Raw genomic sequence first — 26590 nt, forward strand, 5'->3', positions numbered from 1 at the left:
CCACTGAATTCGTGACGCTTTTACCACCCCCAGGGAGCCAGCCCAAGAATTTCTGCTTCCCCTCACCTCCAACACCCTTTTCCATTTGATCGGACATGTGTGGGGGTGGGGGGAAAACGGAAGCAGGATGCAACTTGTCACTCCCCTCCTCTTCCTGCCATTGTCCAACTGGCCTGTTTCTGCTCATGGTGCATGGATGCACCTTTGCTGTGTCTCCCAGCCATCCCATTCTAGGAGCACTGGTTGCTGGGTCCACTCACTGGATCCTGCCGTGAGGTGTTCAGAGATCAGTGGAGGGAGCCCGAGGAGAAATGTTTCATTCTCTGGGAGTGGCTGTGCATGGTCCCAACAGTAGAATGCAAGCTCTTTGCCCTATAAACTGCTTTTATTAAAACAGGCAGCTCTCAGGCCACCATTTCCTCCTACTGAAGCTGGCGCCCACAAGTCAGGTGCCACTCCCCCCAGCCCCCCAGCCGAGACTGGTGACCCCTATGCAACAGCCCCTCCCCAACCCCCAGACTGGTGACACCACCCCCCCCCCCACCCCCCAACCTGTCCCCAGGTTGGTAAGTACCCTGCCCCCCACCCCCTTGGCCTTATGTCACATGCCTTATGATAAATAAACAACAGAAATCTTGATGACCAGGGAAGATGTTTGCCGAGAAGTGACATGTTAAGATTTATAGTGGTCAGGAGATTCTGATCTGCAGTTTGGGGTTTTGCTTCTTAGATGTCATTTTGGTTCAGTTGGGTGTGGTTTGTGTTTGAAAAGCAGTTGAAGATCAACTTGCCAAGAAAGAAACCCCAGCTCATTTTTTCCTGCAGCTCTCTAAGAGACCCTGAGAGGTCCGGTGTGTCAGCTCCTCTTTCCTCCCATTTTTGAAAAAACCCTGAGAAACCAGAGTGTGATAGCAAAGGCCCCTGAAGCTGCATTTCTCCTGGAAAGCCTACCAAACTATTTCTCGGCATCTCCAGAATGAACTGCTTCTGAAAAGATCACAGTGACCTGTCACCATATACCTGGATGCCAGACCAAAAGGGACAACTGACACCCTTCCATATCTTTTTTTTCAAACATTAACAAGTATTTGGCCAAAGTATGCGTTCTTTGTCTTATTTTTGGAACGGAGCTCTGCAGAGAGAATTTCTTTATTTTTTTCAGTGTGTGTGTGGGGGATTTTAGAAGGGAACTTCCATATTTCAATCTGTGTATTGATGTTTTGCTGCATTATTGGATAAGTCTTGTTTTATAATAATCTGATAATTTTGTTGTTTATTTTTTTTAAAACTTGGTTGGCGTATTTTATTCTTGGATAAAGAGTAGAGCATATGATTGACCCAATCAGTAACTGGGTCAACATTTAAATATATGTTGTGACCTGTGGAGAAGTGGAACTAGAAAAGACTCCTACCACCCCAGTCGTAACTATAACAAGATTTTTCTTTTAATCTTTTCAGGGTGACCCTGGTTTCCCAGGACCACCTGGCCCTCCAGGGCAGCAAGGGCCCATTGGTATCGCAGGGCAGCCGGGCCTAAGAGGTGAAGTTGGACTACCAGGACCACAGGGTCCAGCAGCAGAGAGGGTAAAGCAGAGGCAATTACTTGCGATACCTTTTACAACCTGATTTTAACAAGGAGCCAAACTTTTGTGGTTTTGTTTTGTTGTTGCAGAAAGTGCTAATGTTCTCAAATAGCCAGTGAGTCAATTAAAAATGATTAGCTAACTACCGCAAGCCCGGAGTCTTAACAGAGCCACAAGTCGCGTTAAACATGCAGGTCTAGACCCTCCGAGATTTACAGCTGTTCAGGCAATGTGCTGACCTGTGAGATATGTTGCCAATTCAGTTCAGCTTCCCCTGATACAGAATCATACAGCACAGAAAGAGGCCATTCAGCCCATTGTACCTCGACCGGCTCTCTGAAAGACCTATCCAATTTGTCCCACTCCCCCGCTCTCTCCTCATAATCTTGCAAAAAATTTTCTTTTCAAATATACGGTATATCCAATTCCCTTTTGAAAGTTATTATTGAATCTGCTTCCATCGCTCTTTCAGGCAATGCATTCCAGATCAGAATAACTCACTGCCTAAAAGAAATTTCCCTCTCAATACATCCCACAACCTCCCCTCGCCCCCCACCATTGCCCCGCACCCCACCTTTGGTTCTTTCATCAGTTCTCTTAAATCTATACCCTCTGGGTGTCAACCCACATGATTTTAAAGCTTAGCGTTTTGTACATGCTCGACTGAGAAAATACTGTGCAACATCAATTTGAAAAACTGGCCATAAAATATACGTTCCAGTCGGCTCTGGGTGCCCGAGGCATTGGGGACTAGGCCAGCTGCCTGGAGATGGTCTCCCAACAGCAGACCGTGGGACCAATGCTGCAGGCAGGCTTTGAGGCCTTCACTGCCTGCTTGACCTCAGCGTGGGTCTCAGGATGCCTGTATAGGAAAACCCCCTCCACAGTGGCTGCTGATTCCATTTTTCTTTAAAAATTTAAAACGTTGGCGAGAGGGTGCCTCAAGACGGAAGCTCCCTCTCTCTCTTACCTGCCACAGGCTGCTGTTTCTTCAGTGCTGGAGGACCTCCTGTTGGCCCTCCAGCTTCGAGAGCCCACCGGATGGCGAGCCGCCCACTTGCCAATTCGGGGAAAATCAATGCCCAGTGACTGTTCTTTCAATAGTGCAGAGTTGTGACCCCCATTTGACCCCAATGTTGGGGTCCTGACCCAAAATCCTGCCCCTTGTGTGAGACTAATGGATGGGACGAAAATAGAAAGCTATGATATGAAGCTAGTAATGGCATGACCACACTGAGCTCTCTCGTACCTTGCCTAAGTAGCCATTCTCCATGTTAAGGCCAGAAGATGAGTGCCAACAGACTAATCAATCATTACACATGAGGCTGATCTTGTCCTCAACCCAACATTCACACTTGCTAACTTTCCAGAAAAGGTTCACCTACTTTTCCCCTGGTTAACACGGGTGGTTGTAAATAATTTTTTTCAACAATTAAAAAAAACTTTTTGTAATCCAGTTATTTTGACGTAATGCTCAGTTACAGGAGTATTCTTTTAATGATTTATTGTCATTTAAGGGCTTACCTGGGTTTCCAGGGAGAGATGGAGCAACTGGTCCACCAGCACCCCCAGGTCTTCCAGGAGTACAGGTTAGTTAATCCATTGTCCATGTCTTTTTATCAGCTGTGAGCAATTGGTGGCACTCCTGCCTCTCTATCAGAAAGTTGTGGATTCGAGCCCCACTCCAGAGACTGGAGCGCAAAACCTAGACCACCAGTTCCGGTTCCAGCACTGAGGGAGTGCTGCACTGTCGGAGGTGCCACCTTTTGGCTGAGACACTAAACCGAGGGCCCATCTGGTCTTTCTGGTGAATAAAAGATCACCTGACACTATTTGAAGACCTGTTCTCCTTGATGTCTTGGTCAACATTTATCCAACAACCAACAACACTGAAACAGATGATCTGGTCATTATCTTAATGTTTGTGGAATCTTGCTATGCACAGATTGGCTGCCACAAAAATGTACTTAATTGGCTTTGGTAAAGCACTTTGGAATGTCCTGATGTCCTGAAAGACACTATGTAAATGCAAAGCTTTAAAATGCACAGTGAATGGCAGATGTTAACCCTAAGCTATGGGTAGCTCCTGGGAAATGCCAATCTCCCTGTGCTGGACATTCTTTAAAAAGTACCAGTAATCGTGATCATAAGAATGCTAACTGGGTCATGGACATAGGGGTCAAAGGGCAAAAGTCTGACCCCCACAGTGGCCACAGCGATGGAAGGGAGCACAGATATTCAGGGCCATTATATTTAATACAAATAAAAATTTGAATGAAACAAAAGGAGGGGGTGTTATGATGGAAGTATAGCTGTGATCTGATTAACTCAAAATGTGAATGTTTCATTCAGGGTTTGCCCGGATTAGCTGGTTTACAAGGTGTTAAGGTAAGAACCAGAATTCCATTCTTCCTGAGATTTTATTCCCCTTCATCTCCTCTCATTATTACCTCTTATTAAGCTATCACTCCTGTGCTTTTTGTTTCATTTCTGTGCAGGGTGAAACTGGGGCAGGAGTGCCTGGAGCGAGAGGAGAAAGAGGAGATCCTGGATCCAGGGTATGAAACCCTTTTTTTAGATGTGGGTCTTAAGGATGCTGTTATGATTTTAAGTTCAAGACCTTTTTTTCCCATTCATTCATGGGATGTAGGTATCGCTGGCAAGATCAGCATTTGTTATCCAGTCCTTGAGATTCAACTGAGTGGCTTGCTAGGCCGTTTGTGTAGTTTGGATTTTTCTGCCCTCTTTTCCTCCCCACCCTGTGAAGCTCCTTCCACCAGATACAATTGTCTTTACCGTTAGTGTCAGCTGTGGCTCATTGGGTATCACCCTTGAGTCAGAAGGTCGTGGGTTCAATTTCCACTCCAGAGACTTGAACATAAAATCTTGGCTGACACCTCTGTTACAGTACAGATGGGGTGCTGCATTGTTGGAGGCGCTGGGCTGACTTTTATGCTGCCCCAATGGGTCGGATGGCGGCGTAAAATTGAGTGGGAGGCTCCAGGAGGCCTACCCGCCCCACTCCCGCCTCCGGTCAACTTTACGGTGGTGGGGGGGAAACAGCCCGCCCGCCCGCCTGCCCGAAGCCAATCAAGGCCCTTAAGTAGCCACTTAACGTCCACGAAAGGGCCTTGCCCGCCTCCACGGGTATTTTACCCATGACAAGCGGCCATGCTGGGGACGTGAAAGGCCACCCAGCGATAGCCGGGGTGCCCGATTGAAGGGCGCCCCCGCCTCCCAACCCACCCCCAGGACCCAAGACACCCCCCCTCCCCGCAAACGACCACTCCTGCCTCACCAAGGAAGGACTGAGTGAGGCATGCCCAACTTACCATCACCCATGGATCCACCTGGTCGGCTGGGCTGCAGTCCCAGCAGTGGCCACCGCTCCAGTGGTGCTGCTGGGACTAAGAGCTGTCGGTCCGCTGATTGGCCGGCAGCTCACTGAGGCAGAACTTCCTCCCTCGGGCGGGTGGAAGTCCCGCCTCGGAACAACAAAGCCCGGGGACCCGTAAAATGCAGGACAGATCCCCGTGCTAGATGGAAGCAGGTTTGCCACTGACTTTTACGTCGGTGGCGAATTCCCGTCTGTCTAAGGTAAAATCCAGCCTGCTGTCTTTTGAATGAAGCATTAAACCAAGGCCCTGTCTGCCTTCACCGTTGGCCGCAAAAGATCCCATGGCACTGTTTTGACGAAGAGATGGGGAGTTCTTGCCGATGTCCTGACCAATATTTATCCCTCAATCCACATCACAAAAACAGATTATCTGGTCATTAACACATTGTTGTTTGTGGGAGCTTGCTGTGCATAAATTGGCTGCTGCATTTCCTACATTACAACAGTGACTGCACTTCAAAAGTAATTCATTGGTTGTAATGCGCCTCGGGATCTCCTGGGGATGTGAAAGGCACTATATCAATGCAAGTTTTTGTTTTTTTTTGCTGGGCGTTTGACTCATATCATCATTGACTCCCTAGGGTGACGATGGAAGACCAGGCTTGACAGGAGAACGAGGATTACCAGTAACTACTTCTCAGTTTTAAGTAACTTTTCATGAGATTTTTCATTTCCTACCTGAACTTTTTTACACCATATTCCATTGTCTCATCAGGGGCCTCCTGGTAGTCGGGGAGAAATTGGACTCAAAGTAAGTGTAACTAATAGAGCTATACTGTAAGTTTTTCTTTAATAGACGAGATGGCAGTGGGGAAGGGATTTTGGAGGGACTATGGCTGGAATTTTATGTTGTGGCGGAGGCCCCTCCACCGGATAAAAGCTCGAGGCAAACCCGCCTCCACAGGCCTGGAAGGCACAGTGTAATTTTACCTGTCCCAGGCCATTAATTGACCTTAGGCGGGTCCTCCACTTCCTCCGAGGCAGGAAGTCCCAAGAGCTGCCAGCCTCCAAGAGCTGCCAGCCAGTCACAGGGCAAGCAGCTCCTCAGTCCCAGCAGCACCACCGGGAGCAATGGCCACTGCCGGGACTGCACCCAACGACTGGAGCAGCACGGATGCCGGCCCCAAGAAAGGCGAGTGGGGTTTCAGACCTCGCTGGGAACAATCGGCTGGGACCCAACGAGGAGGGGAGGGAGGTGTTCCAGTGGGGGGTGCCGTGTGCTGCTGGGGGGGGAGCCTCTGTGGGCCTCAAGGTGCCTGATCAGGAGGACCCCCACCTCCCGAGCTCGCAAGGAGGCCGCCAGGTATTACTGGGCAGGCTGCTCAGGTGGCAAAGTGGCCATCTGCCGCCGGTAATATATCAACAGCGACCGGAGGAGGCCTTTAAGTGGCAATTAATTGGCCACTTAAGGACCTCAATTGGCCTGGGGCAGGTGGGCCATTTGCAACCTCCCCCACTGCTGTTAAAAATGGCAGCAGGGTTGGGTTGGCGACAGGAACGGCACCCCCCGCCTCCCACATGATTTTATGCCCCCACCCCTGCCTCCCACCCCTGCCTCCCAGCGAGCCATAAAATTCCAGCCTATTCTACAAAAAAACCTGGTTCGCAGTGCCATCTAATGGCCAGAGACTGCAACTACATTGTGACGGTTCAGAATCAAATTGGAATGGTTGACATAGCAATTTACAGTGATAAATGTCAGCTGGAGCACAAGCAGCAGCTGCAGGTGAGTCTTATGTAGGAGGGAGGGTGATGGAAGGTGAAACTGAAAGGGTTCCAGGGGAGGACTCCTGCATATTATAAGGGACCGATTCTTTGAAACAAGCAGGCATTTCGGCCACCTGCCAATTAGCTCTCCGGGAACGTTGTCGGGGGGTTTCTGCAGCAGTAATGCCACTGACCCCATTTTGAGGCTGTTCGACTCTGATGTCGGCGGGTTAAAATTGTCCCCCGGGGATACTGGAACTCCTGGAAGTGTACAGAAGGCCAGGCAACATCTGAAAGGGTAAAGATTAATGGTATTGTTTCAGTGAAGACCCTCCGTCCAAACCTGCCAGTCCTGATGAAGCACCAGATTTTAAATGTTGACTGTCTCATTCAGCCGTTAGTCAACTTAGTCAGATTTATTTTATGTGACAAGGACTGAAAAAATGAGACCTATGGATCTGCACCTCTGATGGTTTAGGTTTGATTGCAGCATCGGTCATTTACCTCATTTACATGACTCCTCCTGTCTGTCTCTGCCTCTATCCATCTATCTATGTGCCAGTCTCTGCTCTGTCTGTAACTCTCTGCCTCTCTCTCTATACTCTGTCTCTTCTGTTTTCCTCTTTTTTCTTCCATATCCAGTCTCTCCCTCCATCTCCTTCATCTCTTTTTCCTATCTCTCTTCTATCTGTCTCTTCCTCGCCTTGTCTTTCTTCTGCTCCGTGTCTCGCTTTATATCTTCCCTCCCTTTAGGAACTACTTTGTCTGTCTTCCTTTGTGTCACACTCTGTATGCCCATTCTCCTGTCCTTTTTATTTCTCTGCTCCTTTGTCTCCCTGGCATCATTTAGCTGATTTAGAAAGCAGCCTTTTCTGTCTAATGTTGGAACTCGTTTGATTTGCATGTTATAGTTTAGTTTAGAGATACAGCACTGAAACAGGCCCTTCGGCCCACCGAGTCTGTGCCGACCATCAACCACCCATTTATACTAATCCTACACTAATCCCATATTCCTACCACATCCCCACCTGTCCCTATATTTCCCAACCAGCTACCTATACTAGGGGCAATTTATAATGGCCAATTTACCTACCAACCTGCAAGTCTTTTGGCTGTGGGAGGAAACCGGAGCACCCAGAGAAAACCCACGCAGACACAGGGAGAACTTGCAAACTCCACACAGGCAGTACCCAGAATCGAACCCGGGTCCCTGGAGCTGTGAGGCTGCTGTGCTAACCACTGCGCCACTGTGCCGTCCGGCAGTTGGTCACCAGCTTCGTCGGAGTGCTGAGCTGGACCAGCCGCAGAGCAGATGCATCAGATCATACTCTGAGCTTTGCTTTCTCACCAGTATTTCTCTACACGACAGGATAAATAATGCCTCTACCTCACAAGGGTTAATTCTAATCTAACCCACCCAGCAGGTAAAATCCAGTGGACTGTAAAACAGGCACCTTGTCCGATCTCCTCAGTTGCTCAGTTTAGGTTGGAATTATCCTCCCAGAAATAAGCAGGAAAATGGATGTCGATCTTTTTTAAAAAGCTCGAAACATGTGGACAGCCCACTTAAAAAAAACTATCAGGATGGTTGGAAACCATTCTGGAATTATTGGCCCACGTGGTGACCTGCCCACGACTCTCAATATCACAGTTTATCGATTCCAGTCGGATGTAAAAAAAAAAGTAGGGATTTTTCTTCATCCTCAAGATACGGGCATCACTAGAAAGGCTGCCTATTATTGCCCATCCCAAATATCCCCTTGAGAACATGGCACTGAACTGCCGCAGTCCATGTGGTGAAAGCACTCCCACAGTGCTGTTAAATCAAGGGTTTCAGATTTTAACCAAGAGCTGATGAACGGCTAATATGTGTCCAAGTCAGGGTGATGTGTGACTGGGGAAGGGATTCTGGAGTTGGTGGTATTCCCATGCGCCTGCTAACCTTGTCCTTCTTGCTGGTGCAAGTCATGCATTTGGCGAGTTTCTGCAGTGCAGCTCGTAGATGGTATACTGCTGCCACTGTGCACCAGTGGTGGAGGGAGTGAATGTTTAAGCCAGCCACAGGAAAGCTATGCTGGTACTTAAACTGACCAAAGTGCCCATGTTTGTATTTTAGGGTGATACTGGACTGGTTGGACAGAAAGGAGAGAAGGTATGTGAGAGCTTTGTTGAACACAGGCATATTGTATAAAATCTTATCAACCCTGTGTCTATTTGTGTCTGCAGGGGTTTTGTATCTCGCATTTGTCTGCCACACTCGAGAATCACACTTCAACATGTCACATTCTTTTACAAAACAATCTAAAATGAAAAGGAGAGATGGTCGTTGAGCCAAAGCCTGGAATTTATAAGCAGTTTCAAACGAAATCATTGTTACGTCAAGTGACATTGAGTCTATGGCACAGAAACAAGCTATTCGGTACCAACAAGTCTGTGCTGGTGTTTATACTCCACGTGAGCCTCCTCCCACCCCTCTTCACCTAACCCCTATCAGCATATCCTTCTATTCCTTTCTCCCTTTTGTGCTTATCTCCCTTCCCCTTAAATGCACCTATGATATTCACCTCAACTACTCCTTATGGTAGTGAGTTCCGCATTCTTACCACTCTCTGGGTTAAGAGGTTTCTCCTGAGTTCCCTATTGGATTTATTATTGACTATCTTATATTCATGCCTCCTAGTTCTGGTCCCCCCCACAAGTGGAAACAGCTTTATGCCTACCCTTTCGAACCCCTTTATAATCTTAAAGACCTCTATCAGGTCACCTCCTTTATCGAAAAAAGAGCCCCAGTCTGTTCAGTTTTTCCTGATGGATATAACCTCTCAGTTCTGCTGTCACCCTTGTGAATCTTTTTTCATATTCACCAAAGCCGCTATATCATCTTTATAAAATGGAGACTAGAACTGTGCACAGTACGCCTATTGTGGGAGTTATTTTCCTCAGGGATTCTCTCACTCTGCTTTAACTTTGATAGAAATCCCATACTGCTGAACCTCCGCCACGGCAACAGAACGGGAGGAGCCCGAGGAAATTGCCAGCAACTGTTTTTTTCTCAGTTGCTCGATTATGTGCTTGATTGGTTGAGAGGAGTTTTATGCTGTCCACTGTGGTGGGTTTGGAGGCGGGGAGAGCACAAAATAGGGTGGGATGGTGACGGGTGGAGGGTGTTCCCGCCAACATCTCGCCTCCACCAAAATTTAGTCCAGGGCCTTCCTCTGCTGCCAATAGAGGCCCTCAACTGGGCAATTAATCCCAAATTAAGAGCCTCTTCCCGCCGTACCCGTTGTGCGGCAGGCAGCTCTGTCGCCACACGGGAAGCACGACATGGAAAACCTAGCGGCTTCTTCCCGGCTCTGGGCAGGGTTGGGGTGGGGGGGCGTTCCCTCGTTAAAAGGCACTTAGTGCCTGAACGAGGGGCCTGGCATCGGGAAGGTGGGCACCCAGCGAGACCCCTCCTGCTCTGACCTAACTGTGGCATGGGTCCAGTGACACTCCTCGGCCTCCGGTAGGTGCTCCTCCAGCAGTAGCCACTGCCTCTGCGGCGGTGCTGCAGCTGCCGGTCTCTGATTGACTGGCAGCTCTCCAAGGGCAGGACGTATAGTGACAGGTTCCTTGATCCTGTGGATGGCTGCTGTTGCTCATTTAAATGCCTGATTGGCACTCGATTTGGCGGGTCTTCCGAGGAAGAGGTGACACGGGGATCTCAGCGTCACTTTTTCTGGGCATTGAGACCCCTGTTGTCAGAATAAAGCCCCGATCGTCGTCACATTCTGAGTTGAGCTGACAGCTTGTGTGAGTGAGATTGCCCGTCACCGGCGGGGCTGTGCTAACCCATGCACTGGGGAACCATGTATCTGGAAAATCTCCCTTTAAATGGCCAGTCTCACTCAGAGAGATTAGAGTGGGCAAAAGCAAACTATGACGTGTGCTGGAGGGGGTATTCTCTTGAGGCTGTGTCTGAGCTTCTCCAATTCTCACCTCTTGCAGATCCCTACCATTAGCTCAGTTGCCTAAGCCCTAAGCCCTGGAACGCTACCTCTCCTCCTTTAAGACACGTCTTAAAACCTTTCTCTTTGACCAGGCCAAAGTCCTTTGACCAGGTGACTAGGTCACCTGCCCTAATATCTCCTTATGTGGCTCGGTGTCAAATTTCATGTGATAGTCACTCCTGTAAAATGCATTGGTATGTTTACTACATTAAAGGCGCTATATAAATTCAAGTTGTTGTTGGGGCAAAATGGAGGGAACTTTACCTTGCTTCCAACTACCGTATCTGACTTGCAAATGCTTACGGTTGGCGTCATGCACACAAACTAGGCATAATCCAATCCCTAGCACCAGCATCCCTCATATTCAATTCAGAAAAAAGTTTGAAAAACAGTCACCTTTCTCTGTTCATTAAAAACTTGCTCTTCGTATCATATCTACTTCAGCCTGTTTAATATGTTCAATGTTACAGAGGCTTCCTCAGCTTTCTGGGGCCTGACAAACACTGACTTATGTTTCCTGTACAGGGTGAAGCGATTGCTGTCATTGGAACTCCTGGGCTCAAAGGAATCAAAGGAGAATTTGTAAGGATTAATATGCTAAAACTTTCTAGAGGAAAAAACAAATATTTTTATGGGGGAAAAGGGGAAAGGTAAATTTGGAATGGTGTTAAACTCTGATGTTGGTTGTTTATAGGGGGAGCGTGGCCAGAAAGGAAGTGAAGGAGAGAAAGGAGTGAAAGGAGAAGAAGGACCACGGGGGGAGAAGGTACGTACTCAGGTGGCATGGCTTGGCTAGTCTAGTAATCCAGAGAACGGAAGTTCAAATCTCACCAGGGAAATTTGAGAATTTGAATTCCGTTTTTTTAAAATTTGCAAATAAAAAGCTGGTATCAGTAAAAATGACCACAAACCTGTCAAATTCTTATTAAAACCCAACTGGTTTACTCATATCCTTTAGGGAAGGAAACTTGTCTTCCTGGGCATATATGTGACTCCCTTCCCAGACCAACATGGCTGACTCTTAACTGCCCTCTAACATGGCCTAACAAGCCATTCGGTTATATCAGAACCGCTACCAAGAAGGCTCACCACCACCAACTTCTCAGGGCAACTAGGCACGGGCAATAAATGCCAGTGATGTCGCATCCCAAGAATGTGTTCAAGAAACAAGCCCAGATGCACTATGGCAAGTTTGATACACACTAACTCTCATACTTGGCTGTTGAGATGAAACTGGCATCACCTGTTCATATGTGCAGGTCATCCACCCTCTCACAAGGACTTTCTATTAATGCTTGAAGAATCGAAATGAAAGTCTAACTTATATAACAGCTTGTGGTAGGTACTGCTCTTCTGCACTATGGTGGTAAATATAATCGTACATTCCTTGTACTCAAGGATGATGGTGACAACATAAGTTTATGGTGGGTGGGTGAGTAGATGGCTACGCACCAGCCATTGTCTGCCACAAGGCTCAACATAACCACAAACCTGTAGGTTACTCCTGTTGACCTGTCCGACATTGCCGCTTCATCTTTAGAAATGCAGCCTGCAAACCATTATTCACATGTGGGCCTTGAGCCAAAACTGTCAAATCTAGATGGCCAGCCTTTGTTCTCTTTCCAGATTAACTACCTACTCTTCAATGTAAAAACAGAGTCTTGAGCAGTCAAAATGTTCCTGAGGATGAGCAAAGACTATGGTAACTGCTTGTTTCAGTGGGTTCTTGATCTAATACTTGTGCCTGATTAATTTTTTCTGTTAAGGGACCTAAAGGAGAACAAGGAGACAAAGGCTCGATGGGCTTCCCTGGAGCCAGAGGTCCCGGTGGACAGAAGGTACTGAGCTGTGTTCTATTATGTCTGTTCAACAGAGCTACTGTCGGAGTAAGCCCATCTTTTAGCACTTAAGTCAAGAGTACAGAGCATGACCTGGACTTTAACCTTCCACATTTTGTATGCTTCTCTTTATTCTTACACTAAAGGCCAGCCTTTCAAACACTGCACTGAAAAACCATTATGTAACACCATGTGGTTCTCTCTCTCTGGAGGACTGATTGTGTAGCTTTAAACAACACTAAGAAAATTACTTTGGGCCAGAAATTGTTAGAAAAATAATAATGAATCACTGGCGATGAGTTTTCAAAATAATCCAGCAATTTGCAGTGTAAATGTAGTGTGATCTGAACTGTAAGGTACGAAGTCCATTTAACATTACTCAATCTGACATGAGTCATGCAGCAATTTCTGGCCAATTATCCTGATGGCAATTCTACAAAATTTCTGAACCATCTGGCGGCAAACACCAGATTCTCCCAAAAAATAAAAACACAAAATGCTGAACAACATTCAGCAGATCAAGCTGCATCTGTGGAAAGAGGAACAGTTAACGTTTCGGGTCAATGACCTTTCATCAGAACCTCATGCCCCTATCTCCCTTTAAAGCCTTTACTCCATTGCATCCTCGATGATGACCCTACATTGCTTCACGTGGATTTACAGCACTGGACCATGAGATGAACGTTTTTGTGGCTGTGCTGCTGGCTGCTTTAGATCAGAACAACGATTTACAATTTATATCAATGACTTGAATGAAGGGATACTAAACTTGCCGATGGGAAGGAAAGTGAGTTGTCAAGAGGAGGTTAAGAGTCTACAAAAGGATATAGATAGGTTTAAGTGCGTGGGAAAAAATATGGCAGATGGTGTATAATGTGGGACAATGTGAACTTGTCCACTTTGGCAGGAAGAATTGAAAAGCTGTATCTTACTTCAATGGAGAGAGATTTCAGAACTCAGTGATCCAGAGGGATCTGGGTGTCCTAGAATCATAGAACCATAGAAAGTTTACAGCACAGAAAGAGGCCACTGTGTCCTGGTAAAAGAATCACAAAAGGTTAGTATGTAGGTACAGCAAGTGATTAGGAAGGCAAATGGAATGTTGGTGTTTATTGCAAGGGGAATTGAGTATAAAAGGGAAGTTTTACTGCAGCTGTACAGGACCTTGGTGAGACCACATCTGGAGTACTGTGTATAGTTTTCATCTCCTTATTTGAAAAAGGATAAAATTGCTTTAGAAGCAGTTCAGAGAACATTCACTTGAGTAATTCCAGGGATAAAGGGCTTATCTTATGAGGAAAGGTTAAACAGTTTGGGCCTGTACCTATTGGAGTTTAGAAGAATGAGAGGTGATCTAATTGAAACATATAAAATTCTGAGGGAACTTTATAGAGTGGATACCGGGAAGATGTTTCCTCTTGTGGGGGAGACTAGAACTAGGGGACACAATTTAAGAACAAGAGGTCTCCCTTTTAAGACAGTGATGAGGAGAATTTTTGTTTATCAAAGGGTTGTTAGTCTATGGAATTCTGTTCCCCAGAAAGCTGTGGAGGCTGGGTCATTGAATTTATTCAAGGCTGAGTTAGATAGATTTTTGATACACAAGGGAGTCGAGGGTTATGGGGGGAAGACAGGAAAGTGGAGTTGAGACCATGACCAGAACAGCCATGATCTTATTGAATGGCGGAGCAGGCTCAAAGGGCCGAATGACCTACTCTAGATCCTAAGACCTATGTTCCTAACCCATCCACTTGATGAAGTACATGCTTTCCTATGGATACAGTTGACACCATTCCATGTCTTCCTTCCATTGGAGGAATAAACCTCCAAGCACTGGTGTAACTTTGCTCTTCTGCAATTAAAGACAAAGATTCCTGTTTTCAGCTTGTTCGATGGTTCAGTGGGTTTATGCACCAAGTAGTGTACCATTGGACCTTAAGACCAGGAAGGTCCCAGATCCTGTGATGGGTCTTTGATAAGGCTGAGAAGGCTGTTGAATTCAACAACTTAAATGGATTCAAGAGGCAGTTAGATATTGATATCTACAATATATTATGTTTGCCTTCACTTCCTGTCTGGGCCACTTCACTTCTTGTTACTTTTTTGTCACACTTTCAGTGTCAACTTTTTCTCATTGCATTTATTATAGGTTTTTTCTATGTAAACTTGTCATGCTATAATACCATAATTTGGCCTCCTGGGGGCTTTTTATCCAGTCTTTCAATATGCTTACAGTCCCTTCAGGATAAGTTCACACCTCTGCGTCTGTCTAACTTGTTCCATCTGCAGGTAAAATTTTCTTTGCTCTGCCTCCTTGTGTTTGGGCGTTTTCTGGTCTCTCACCTAGGGGCGTTAAGTGAGGTCGGCGTGTCTTGACTGTGATGCTGCCATGGTTGAATACCCTTCTGGCAGTCACTGTCTAGGTCTAAATGTGAGCAGGCCAAAGAAAAAATCTGATTTAACCTTTCATCCCAGGTCTGAAACTTCATTAAATTTTTGTTTCTTTTTTGGTTACCAGGGTGAGGCAGGTGAATCGGGAGAACCAGGGAAACCGGTAAGATTTGTGTCATTCATTCCTATTCCCTGCACAACCAAGGTCCTGTTTCCCATTTTCTACTGCTGCTAAAAGATGTGACCTATTGACTCAGTACCTCAGTCAGGCATTTGTGTTGGGCTCCCTTTAATCTACATGACTGGGAAGTATATAAAAATAAAATTAAGCACTTCCTTCATCTCCTACCTCTTCGTAACTTTATCTGACTCATGCTTGGCACAATCCGCAAGGAGTATCCTATAGTTTATCCCAGTGGTTCTCAAACCGGGGTCCGCGGATCTGCAGGGATCCATAGAGACCGTCCAGGGGGCTGCAAAATAGTCAAGTAGTAGGCGAATGAGGCTGGAGGCAGGCGTAGCAGGAGGTGGGAGTGGAGTGTGGTCACCACATGTGCATTGCGGAGTGGGCTGGCTATCTTATCTCGGGGGGGAGCATGCACAGAGGAGCGCTGAGAGCAACTGGAAGATCGGCAGTTAGACCCACAGTTACAAGGCTGGTGGTGGGCAGCAGATGAGTTCAGCCTTGTTCAAGACGGGAGTTTGTTTTAATTACTTAAACTCAAAGCAAGGGCTCCAGTAAACTAGTTTGTCCATGTACTATATTATAATTGAGATGGAGGGTTTGTGATTACTAATCCATTTGAAAAGAGGTCCTTCAACCAAAATGTTTGAGAACCACTTAGTTATCCAGACCAAATTTGGCATATAGTTTATCCTACCAATCACACACCACCCAAACATAGACATATATCAGTAGTTCCTTCATTATGACAACTCACTGCCTAAAAAAGAAATTCTCCTTTGGCTCTTTAGCCAATTATCTTAAATTTGCATCCTCTGGTTACCAACCCACCTACCAATGGAAACCGTTTCTCCTTATTTACTGTATCATAATTTTGAACATCTCTCCGCTTAACCATCCCTGCTCTAAGGAGAGCAATCCCAGATTCTCCAGTCTCTCTGACCAAACAGGACAGTGGGAGCACATTCATCAAACGGATCAGAGTGGTTCAAAAAGAAGGCTCAGCACCAACCTCAAGGGCGACTAGGATTGGGTAATAAATGTTGGCTTGGCAGTGATGCCCACATCCCAGAAATACATTTTTTAAAATGTTTTCCAAACCAAATTTGGCCAGACTGCCTTCAAGTGTAGGAATATCCCAGATACGCAGTCAGGTGCCAGCCATCTTACAGTGAGCTGTAAGTGAGTACATTTCAAAGTTTTGAAATATACTTCTGATCCTACAGAGGACATTTACGGTACGAATGTTGCCCTGTGACCATGTTGGGCAACATTTTACTCTAGATCTGGGGCTGGGTTATCATCCCAGTTGGGTGGGAGCTAGAAATAGATCCACTGACTTGTGTGCTGGTTCCCCAGCTCCAGTCTGCCTCCAGGCCATTGTTATACAAGGTGGGTAGCCGATCAGGCTCATTCGGAGCCTAAATGAGGCCAACTGGAAAATTACGTCAGCTTCCAGGTTCCCACATCAACGGGGACTAATTTAGGTGCCCACAAGCAGGCACCTGGCAGCAGGCACGGGGGTTAGTGCCCCAGACAGGCCTAGAGGCCCTCTCTGCCTGTCTAGGTGGAGGAGCAACCACAGGCCACCCTGTTGAGGGATCCCCAAGTCCCCTTCCCCTCCCACACTGTGATGACCTGGCTGCGGAATCTATATTTTAATTAAAGATTTTAAAAAGTTGAAGAGAGGGTGCCCCCATTTTGAAGCACCCTCTCTATTACTTACCTTTCATTGCTTCCTGCTCCATTCAAGCTGGAAGGCCTCTGATTGGACCGCTGGCTTCAAGAGCCCACCCATTGCCCTTATTTGGATGGTGAACCTGCCCTCTGGCCATTAGTTAGCCACTTTGGGGAAATCACGGGTGAGTGACTGACTGCGAGTGTTTTGGTTCAGGACCTGGAAACAGTTTTTTATTTATGAATATGAATATTTATATATGAATTTCAATGCCAGTGTGATGTTAGGTATACAGGCCGTACGTCCCAAAGACTGGCAATCATATCAAACAACATGTCCCTTCACAACGGGCAAGGTACAGGCTGTACCCAACCAGCCCGTTCTTGCAAAACTCAAAACGCTGTGTCCAACATTAGATGTGATTCCGCGATTAGACAACATTTGCTAAATAATCTGCAGTGTGCTAAGAATTACGCTGACAACCAATTTAAGATTGTTAGTAGGGCTCACAGTGTGGTGCATTTGCACGTACTGGAAGCTGCATATATTAATACACAAGGCCCTGTACTTTGCAGATAGAAAGAACATGTACAAACATTGCGTCTGTTTCAGCTAAACAAAATAAGCGACAGCCATTCTCTGGTGCATTCCTCAGGGCACTGCCGTGACCAATCAGAGTCAAGCTGCCTAGTTTAAACTTCAAACAAAGCTTGGCATTTATTTGTCAGTCACCGTAAACCGGTGCATTCTCCATGGCGACACCTCTACCAATCAGAGTTCACTTGCCAACCAATCAGCACTCTCTTCTCATATAATATAAAGTTGTTGTTTTCCCTTACATTGGCATCCTTGCGGATTGTCCTGATGAATGCAAGATGAAAAGCTTCGACAACATGTCTCTATTTTCAGCAATACTCAAGTTCTTTATTTATTCTTTCGGGGGTTTTGGAATCATTGGCTTAGGCCAACATTTATTGCCCATCCCTAATTGCCCTTGAATAGGCGATGGTAAGCTGCCTTCTTGAACCGCTGCAGTCCTTTGGGTGTAGGTTCCTTTTCTTAGACTTCATAGTGGTTTGATACAACTGAGTAGCTTACTCGGCCATTTCAGAGGGCATTTAAGAGTCAACCACATTCCTGTGGGTCTGGAGTCACATGTAGGCCAGATCAGGTAAGGACAACAGATTTCCTTCCCTAAAGGACATTAGTGAACAAGACGGGCTTCTACAACAATCGACAATGGTTTTATAGTTGCCATTAGACTAGCTTTTATTTTAAATTCCAGATTTATTACTTGAATTCAAATTTCACCATCTGCCGTGGTGGGATTCGAACCCATGTCCCTGGAGCATTAGCCTGGGTTCTGACATCTGTTTCCCTCCACCAGAGGGAAAATCCAGCCCCTGGAATCTGTAAAAACACATTAACTCCATGGATAATATGCTCTCCGTATTCCAAATGTTAGTTTGAGATGAAGAAGGCTCGCAGGCCTATTTCATAAAATCTAACCACAAAGAAGGAGGCCATTCAGCCCATCATGCCTGTGCTGGCTCTTTGAAAGAACTATCCAATTAGTCCCACTCCCTGCTCTTTTCTCATAGCCCTGCAAATTTCTTCTTTTCAAATATATATCCAATTAATGTTACATTCAGTCAGCTTCCACTGACCTTTCCGGATCACCACAACTCGGTGCTTAAAAAACATTCTCCTCATCTTCTCTCTGATTCTTTTGCTAATTACCTTAAATCTGTGTCCTCTGGTTACTGACCCTCCTGCCACTGGCAACATTTTCTCCTTATTTATTGTATAAAAAACATTCATAATTCTGAACACCTCTATTAAATCTCCTGTCAATCTTCTCTGTTCTAAGGAGAACATCAAAGTCATAGAGTCATTATGACATAGAAAGAGGCCGTTTGACCCATCGAGTCCATGCCAGCTCTCTGTAGAGCAATCCAGTCAGTCTCATTCCCCGCTCTATCCCTGTAGCCCTACATGTTTATTTCCCTCAAGTGCCCATCCAATTTCCTTTCAAAATCATTGATCGTCTCAGCCTCCACCACTCTCATCGTCAGTGAGTTCCCAGTCTCATTACCACTCACAGCGTAAAAAAGATCTTCCTCACATGCCCCCCTGCATCCCTTGCCCAGAACCTTAAATCTGTGTCCCCTACTTCTTGTACCATCAGCTAATGGGAACAGCTTTTCTTGGTCTACCTTATCTAAACCTGTCATAACCTTGTACACCTCCATCAAATCTCCCCTCAGTCTCCTTTGCTCCAAGGAGAACAACCCCAGCTTCCCTAGTCTCTCCACATTTTTGATCCCATTTTTCCAAAATACTAATACTTCCATCTTCCCATTACAGCATCTTGCCCTTTCACAATTGACTCCAGGGTTCTAGTATTAACCACAGTTCCTGGTAACCTGTCCCAGCTGTTTATAGTTTTCTGTGCAAAGAAATATTTCCCAGTGCCTGCCTCAAATTTGCCCTGCACAACCCTACACTTCGCCTGCATTGGTTGAGCTGGGGTTTTTTTTAAAATTTATAATATTTCTGTAATGTTAAATTCAGCATTTTGTCACAAAGTTAAGCCAACAGAGTTCAAACAAGGCTGGTTGCTGTGTTAATTTGAAGCGTTGATTAGCTGACCCATCATGGATGCCTTGGCAACAGTACTATTTGGTTTCGCAAACTGCTATAATTTTGGGTAATGGGAAGAATCCACAAAGTCCTACTGCTAAATGATGGTGTTGTAGACGAGTATCTTAAACCATCAATAAAATTAATCTGCTTTGTGTTTGAAGAGAAGGGGAGCTTTCCCTGTTGCCCTCGCCAATATTTATCCCTCAACCAACATCTCTAAATAAAGAATTATCTGGTCATTATCACAGTGCTGTTAGTGGGATCTTGCTATGTAAAAATGGCTGCCACTTTCCTTACATTACAACAGCGACGGCACTACAATATATTGTTCAGACAATACAGGGAAAGACCAAATCATTACAGAGTGCCATCCTGTCCCATTGCCCTAATGCGTATTGAAAATATTGTTCTGGGTTTACTGTATCCATTTAAGATCTGGATGTTGTGGTACTAGAATGGTGCACAATACTCTGGCTACTGTATTGTACAACTTCAAAGAGGTGGAACTCCTTGGTGACTCAGTGTATCAATGCACTGCATGGTGTGACATACAGCTGAGTGTGTGAGTATACCATACAGTGGGACATATGGCTGAGTGTGTGAGTATACCACACAGTGGGAAATATGGCTGAGTGTGTGAGTATACCACACAGTGGGACATGTGACTGAGTGTGTAAGTATACCACACAGTGGGACATGTGGCTGTGTGTAAGTATACCATACAGTGGGACATATGATTGAGTGTGTAAGTATACCACACAGTGGGACCTATGGCTGAGTGTGTAAGTATACCACACAGTGGGACCTATGGCTGAATGTGTGAGTATACCACACAGTGGGACATATGGCTGTGTGTAAGTAAACCACACAGTGGGACATGTGACTGAGTGTGTAAGTATACCACACAGTGGGACATGTGACTGAGTGTGTAAGTATACCACACAGTGGTACATATGGCTGTGTGTAAGTATACCATACAGTGGGACATATGATTGAGTGTGTAAGTATACCACACAGTGGGACCTATGGCTGAGTGTGTAAGTATACCACACAGTGGGACCTATGGCTGAATGTGTGAGTATACCACACAGTGGGACATATGGCTGTGTGTAAGTATACCACACAGTGGGACATGTGACTGAGTGTGTAAGTATACCACACAGTGGGACATGTGACTGAGTGTGTAAGTATACCACACAGTGGTACATATGGCTGTGTGTAAGTTTACCATACAGTGGGACATATGATTGAGTGTGTAAGTATACCACACAGTGGGACCTATGGATGAGTGTGTAAGTATACCACACAGTGGGACCTATGGCTGAATGTGTGAGTATACCACACAGTGGGACATATGGCTGAGTGTGTGAGTATACCACACAGTGGGAAATATGGCTGAGTGTGTAAGTATACCACACAGTGGGACCTATGGCTGAATGTGTGAGTATACCACACAGTGGGACATATGGCTGTGTGTAAGTATACCACACAGTGGGACATGTGACTGAGTGTGTAAGTATACCACACAGTGGGACATATGGCTGTGTGTAAGTATACCATACAGTGGGACATATGTTTGAGTGTGTAAGTATACCATACAGTGGGACATGTGACTGAGTGTGTAAGTATACCACACAGTGGGACCTATGGCTGTATGTAAGTATACCATACAGTGGGACATATGGCTGAGTGTGTAAGTATACCACACAGTGGGAAATATGGCTGAGTGTGTAAGTATACCACACAGTGGGACCTATGGCTGAATGTGTGAGTATACCACACAGTGGGACATATGGCTGTGTGTAAGTATACCACACAGTGGGACATGTGACTGAGTGTGTAAGTATACCACACAGTGGGACATATGGCTGTGTGTAAGTATACCACACAGTGGGACATGTGACTGAGTGTGTAAGTATACCACACAGTGGGACATATGGCTGTGTGTAAGTATACCACACAGTGGGACCTATGGCTGTGTGTAAGTTTACCATACAGTGGGACCTATGGCTGTGTGTAAGTATACCACACAGTGGGACATGTGACTGAGTGTGTGAGTAGACCACTCTGTTGGATACTGAGTCTTAACCATTGGATATTGAGCCTTGATCTCTGCTGATTTAGCTGATATCAGCTGGTTGGCAGGGAGGGACTTCCCTGTGCTGTTATCATCACGTTCTCCAGTAGGTTATAGGGAGATACTGTGCTTGGTGTCTGCTGCTATCTTCTAACGTTTTTTTCTGGGTGGATTTTTCATAGGGAATACCAGGAAAGAGCGGTGCTGATGGAGTGAAAGGAAACAGTGGAGATAGAGGAGAAGTAGGACCTAAAGGTTTCAAAGTAAGTCATAGTGAGCGACATAGTGACAGCTATATGTGAAATCTTTACACCACATTGACTTGAACTGTGAATAATACTGAATAGTCAATGCAATGAATTCTTCCAAGTTTAGGTTGGATATAGATGGAGCATTTCAGGCTCGGGATACTGGGGCGAATTATTAATGCTTACAGGCTTAACACATGATGACAGTGAATGGGGCAATTTGAGGGGGTGAATTGAATCAGATTCACCTTGGTTTTTGGTTTCCAGTGCGTGAGAAATGACTGCTTGCGGCATTTGGTGAATTACCTTTCATACTTGTGTAAAAACAATGCAGCCCTGGAATTCCATGGATGATCCGAAGGCCATGCCAGGATTCAATCCCGGGGTCCACCTAGGAACTAACCTCGGGAAGAGCAGCATTGTCTGCACAGTTACATAAGGTGGTTTTTACATGTGTCATATATATGTTTTAAAACACAAACTGGATCTATTGGTAATGGGAAGGGCTGGTACAAACGGCGGGTATACACTATGTGTACAGTCTTTGCTTTGTTTTACAGGGTGACAGAGGGGTGAAAGGCGCCTGTGGTATAGATGGGGAGAAGGGAAGTAAGGTAAGAAGCCAATGGGCAGATTCAGTAGTTTAATTCTATTTCTTCCTAATTAAAAAAAAAAGAGGAAACAAATAATTTAAGCCTGAAGTCAGGAGGTATAATATTGGAGTTAATGTCTTCCTTAAAATGGTAATAATTAAAGTAGGAATAAAAACAAGAAATGCTGGAAATACTCAGCAGGTCTGGCAGCATCTGTGGAGAGAGAAGCAGAGTTAACGTTTCAGGTCAGTGACCCTTCTTCCGAACTAAAGATTTTCATCTTTATTTAAGGATTTGCATAAAGTGCGGATGATGTGAACATCAGTTCCATCTCCCAATCTTGGTTGCATATCCCTTAATACCCTAACCTAACCAAATCTCAGTTTTGGAATTTTCAGTTGACTCCCAGCCTCAACAGCCTTTTTGGGAGAGAGAGTTCCAGATTTCCACTACCCTTTGTGTGAAGAAGTGCTTCTTGACATCACTTGGAAAGCAAAGGCACTCCAAGATATAGAGAAGGAGAGAGATAAAGAAATAATAGAGCAGGCTTCACAGGCCTCATGGCCTACTCCTCTTTTCTGCCTATTTTGTAGGCATGGCCTCTGTCACTGCCATGTTGTATAGTCACTACATCCAGTCCTTTCCTAGTTGAAAACAAATCGTCAGTCCTGTCTCTCACGAGCCGGTATTTATTCTGTGCCGCCTTGTTTCCTTACCTGGTGCATTTGTTTGTGCAGGGTGACCCTGGCATTCCTGGAAGACTTGGATTCCCTGGCAGAAAGGGAGAACAGGTAGGAAAACATTGAAACAGTGCTCAGACCCTGCTACCTTCAGATGATGCAGTGTTTTTAAGGGAGGTGGGGGAAGATAAAGGAAATCATCTGGGCATTATGTTCAGTACTGAGCACCCAACAGAAGCAATGGTGCAGATTCAATCATTGTTCTAGTTAGTCACCATCAAAGCAAAGAAAGTGTTATGAAGCTGATTTAAACTTCCAGATCAAATTCTGGAGATACAGGAGGTAATTTTAACTCTGGGGGTTGGTGTAATGTTTCGCCCCTTGATCACTTAATAATGCTTTTTTTAGTTATTCGTTCATTGAATGTGGGCATCGCTGGATAGGCCAGTATTTATTACCCATCCTTAAATGCTCTTGAGAAGGTGGTGGTGAGCCACCTTCTTGAACCTCTGCAGTCCATGTGGGGTAGGTACACCCACAGTGCTGTTAGTGAGGGAATTCCAGGATTTTGACCCAGCGACAGTGAAGGAACAGCGCTATATTTCCAAGTCAGGATAGTATGTGACTTGGAGGGGAACTTGCAGGTGGTGGTGTTCCTGCTGCCCTTGTCCTTCTAGGTGGTAGAGATGGCGGGTTTGAAAGGTGCTGTTGCAGAGTCTTGGTGGGTTTCTGCATTGCATCTTGTATATGGTACACACTGCTACCACTGTGCACGGGTGGTGGAGGGAGTGGAATGTTGAAGCTGGTGGATGGGGTGCCGATCAAGTGGGCTGCTTTGTCCTGGATAGTGTTGAGCTTCTTTAGTGTTGATGGAGCCGCACTCATCCAGGCAAGTGGAGAGTATTCCATCACACTCCTGACTTGTGCCTTGCAGATGGTGGAAACTTGGGGAGTCAGGAGGTGAGTTACTCGCCAATACCCAGTCTCTGACCTGCTGTTGCAGCCACAGTATATATGTAGCTGGTCCAGTTAAGTTTCTGGTCAATGTTAACCGCCCAGGATGTTGATGGTGGGGGATTCAGTGATGGTAGTGCTGTTGAACATCATGGGGAAATGGTTAGATTCTCTCTTGTTGGAGATGGTCATTGCCTGGAACCTGTGTGGTGAGAACGTTACTTCCCACTTATCAGCCCAAGCCTGGATGGGGTCCAGGTCTTGCTGCATGCAGGCACAAACTGCTACCTTATCTGTGGAGTTGTGAATGGTGCAGAACATGGTGCAATCGTCAGCAAATGTCCCCACTTCTGACCTTATGATGGAGCGAAGGTCATTGGTGAAGCAGCTGAAGACGGTTAGGACTAAGACACTATCCTAAGGAACTCCTGCAGTGATGTCCTGGGCTGAGATGATTGGCCTCCAACAACCACAACCATCTTCCTTTGTGCTAGGTATGACTGCAACCAATGGAGAGTTTTCATCTGACTTCAATTTTTCTAAGGCTCCTTGAGGCCACTCTTGGTCAAATGCTGCCTTGATGTCAAGGGCAGTCACTCTCACCTCACCTCACCTCATATGTCAGGAGAGGACAGGATTGAGACTTTCTATGATGCCCCCTTTGTGGCATAGTCCTCCAACATTCCCTGCCTTTGTACACATGACAGAATGTCTAGTGGGCTACACAGTAGATTGGGAAAATCAGGAAGAGTAGTGTTACTGAGTTCTGATACTCCATGTTTATTGCTATGTTTTTCTTACAGGGTGAACCTGGTATTACTGGTCCCCCAGGTTTATCTGGGAAAGAAGGTCTCATTGGACCCAAGGTATGAAACCAGATCTTTGTTGAATAGTGCCACGGGACAAAGGCACTCGTGGCACTTGACCTTTATGTAGCTCACAGCATTGATCTGCTCTGGTCTGTAATACAGGGTGACCGCGGCTTCGATGGACTCCAGGGACAGAAAGGAGAACGGGGAGAGAAAGGAGAGCGGGTGAGTTATAGTTGCTGACACAAAACGCAGATCCATATGTCAACTGCCTAACTAGAGTAAAGAGAAATTGAAAACACGACTCTGACAGTGGAGTGCACCCTCAGTACTGCACAGGGTGGTCTGAATGTTGTAGCACCAGTGGGGCTCCCGGTGCCAGGCCAAAAAGGCAGGGGGAATCCTGCCTCGGCCATTTGGAGCCCCACCCCGGTGTGATTGTACAGTGCCCGGGCAATTAACAGCCCGGCGCCGGGATCCCTGTCCCTTTAAAGACGGAGATCCCGCCTCCAAGAACTGCCGGCCAATCAGACGGCTGGCAGCTCAGTAGTATCGGCAGCGCCAATGGGAGTGGTGGCCGTTGCCGGTATTGCAAGAGGTCTTGGCGCCAGGCCTAGCATTGGAGCCCGGACCCAAGGTGAGTGAGGCGGGATCGCCATGACCAGCAGGCCCAGGCAAGGTGCGAGGGAGGGGCATTGTCTTGTGCAGGGGGAGTGGGGTTATCGTACGTGGGGTTTTTCCCGGCGGGGCCCTCGGTGGGCCACAGATTGCTCATAGAGGGGGCCACCCCCACCCACGCCCTAAGTCTGTAAGGAGGTTGCCTTGTTTCACTGAGCGACCTCACCTCCTAGCGGAGGTCCCCTCCCCCGGATGCTGGTTAAATCCCAGTGGCAGCAGGAAGAGGCCCTTAAGTAGCCGGTAGTAGGGCACTTAAGGGCCTCAATTGGTCTCTGGGCGGGAAGGCCATTGTTGGCCTATCCCATCCCCAACTAAATTCCAGTGCGATGGGAAGGCGGTGGACCCTATGACCCCAATTTCCCATCGCAGTTCTATGGGACACCCCCCCCCCCCCCCCCCCCACTCAGAACCTGTCTCTGGGGGATCCATAAAGTTCAGCCCAGTGTGTCAGCCTGGATTATAGGCTCAAGTCTCTGGAGTGGGACTCAAACCCAGTATCATCTGGCTCACAGGCACTGCTCACTAAGCTGTGGCTGACATCGATCATAGAGTGTTGCTGCAGAAATGAAATGAAGGCATTAGATTGCATGGTCGGTCAAGGTTATGCTAAATTCTGTACCTTCTAAAGAAAATGTTATATTAAGCTAATCAAGCCTCCCTGCTTCATTTGTCTAAAAAGTCATTTGCACGGCCATGATGAATAATTCTCTCAAGCTCTCTGGCAGAATCTTTACTAATTCAATTCTACACCTTGAATCAATGTAAGCTGATGGCAAAATTAGCATCTAATGACCGAAATGAGATGCGCCAAGCAATAATATCTACTTATATCCATTTGACGATTGCAGTCCAATATAATCTTAATTTGCAGTTCTACTGCAGCTGCTGGTCTCAGCCCATGGGACTGATTTTTCCCTGGAGCTGAGATGTCTCCTTGGGGTATCTCTAGTGGTTGGGTTTAGAAAATGGGGAAGCGTTGTGGCCATTTTCCATAGATATCAATCCCTCAGCATCCCCATGATGAAAATTCACAGTTGAAGCAGAGTTGCCTACTTGTGGTTGAACGTATTCTTGGAGGTCACATGACGTCTCACCCTCCAACCACCATGCTGACGCCATTGGTCACTCAACTCATTCA

At 46.2% G+C, this 26590-nt stretch overlaps 1 protein-coding gene across 1 annotated transcript in view; it reads left to right on the plus strand.

Annotated features, from left to right (window-relative positions):
* The window catches only part of LOC137380349 (collagen alpha-1(VII) chain-like), a 147499-nt gene that overhangs the window by 106580 nt on the left and 14329 nt on the right, over positions 1-26590 (plus strand). Inside the window, exons 38-53 of the mRNA XM_068052277.1 lie at positions 1459-1584; positions 3101-3172; positions 3936-3971; positions 4082-4141; positions 5562-5606; positions 5696-5731; positions 8804-8839; positions 11202-11258; positions 11371-11442; positions 12443-12514; positions 15033-15068; positions 21673-21753; positions 22299-22352; positions 23069-23122; positions 24769-24831; positions 24937-24999. Of these exons, the coding sequence (XP_067908378.1) occupies positions 1459-1584; positions 3101-3172; positions 3936-3971; positions 4082-4141; positions 5562-5606; positions 5696-5731; positions 8804-8839; positions 11202-11258; positions 11371-11442; positions 12443-12514; positions 15033-15068; positions 21673-21753; positions 22299-22352; positions 23069-23122; positions 24769-24831; positions 24937-24999 (963 nt within the window). The remainder of the gene's footprint in view (positions 1-1458; positions 1585-3100; positions 3173-3935; positions 3972-4081; positions 4142-5561; positions 5607-5695; positions 5732-8803; positions 8840-11201; positions 11259-11370; positions 11443-12442; positions 12515-15032; positions 15069-21672; positions 21754-22298; positions 22353-23068; positions 23123-24768; positions 24832-24936; positions 25000-26590) is intronic.

The sequence above is a fragment of the Heterodontus francisci genome, chromosome 19 (genome assembly GCF_036365525.1).
Source record: "Heterodontus francisci isolate sHetFra1 chromosome 19, sHetFra1.hap1, whole genome shotgun sequence".
In the NCBI taxonomy this organism is placed as follows: Eukaryota; Metazoa; Chordata; class Chondrichthyes; order Heterodontiformes; family Heterodontidae; genus Heterodontus; species Heterodontus francisci.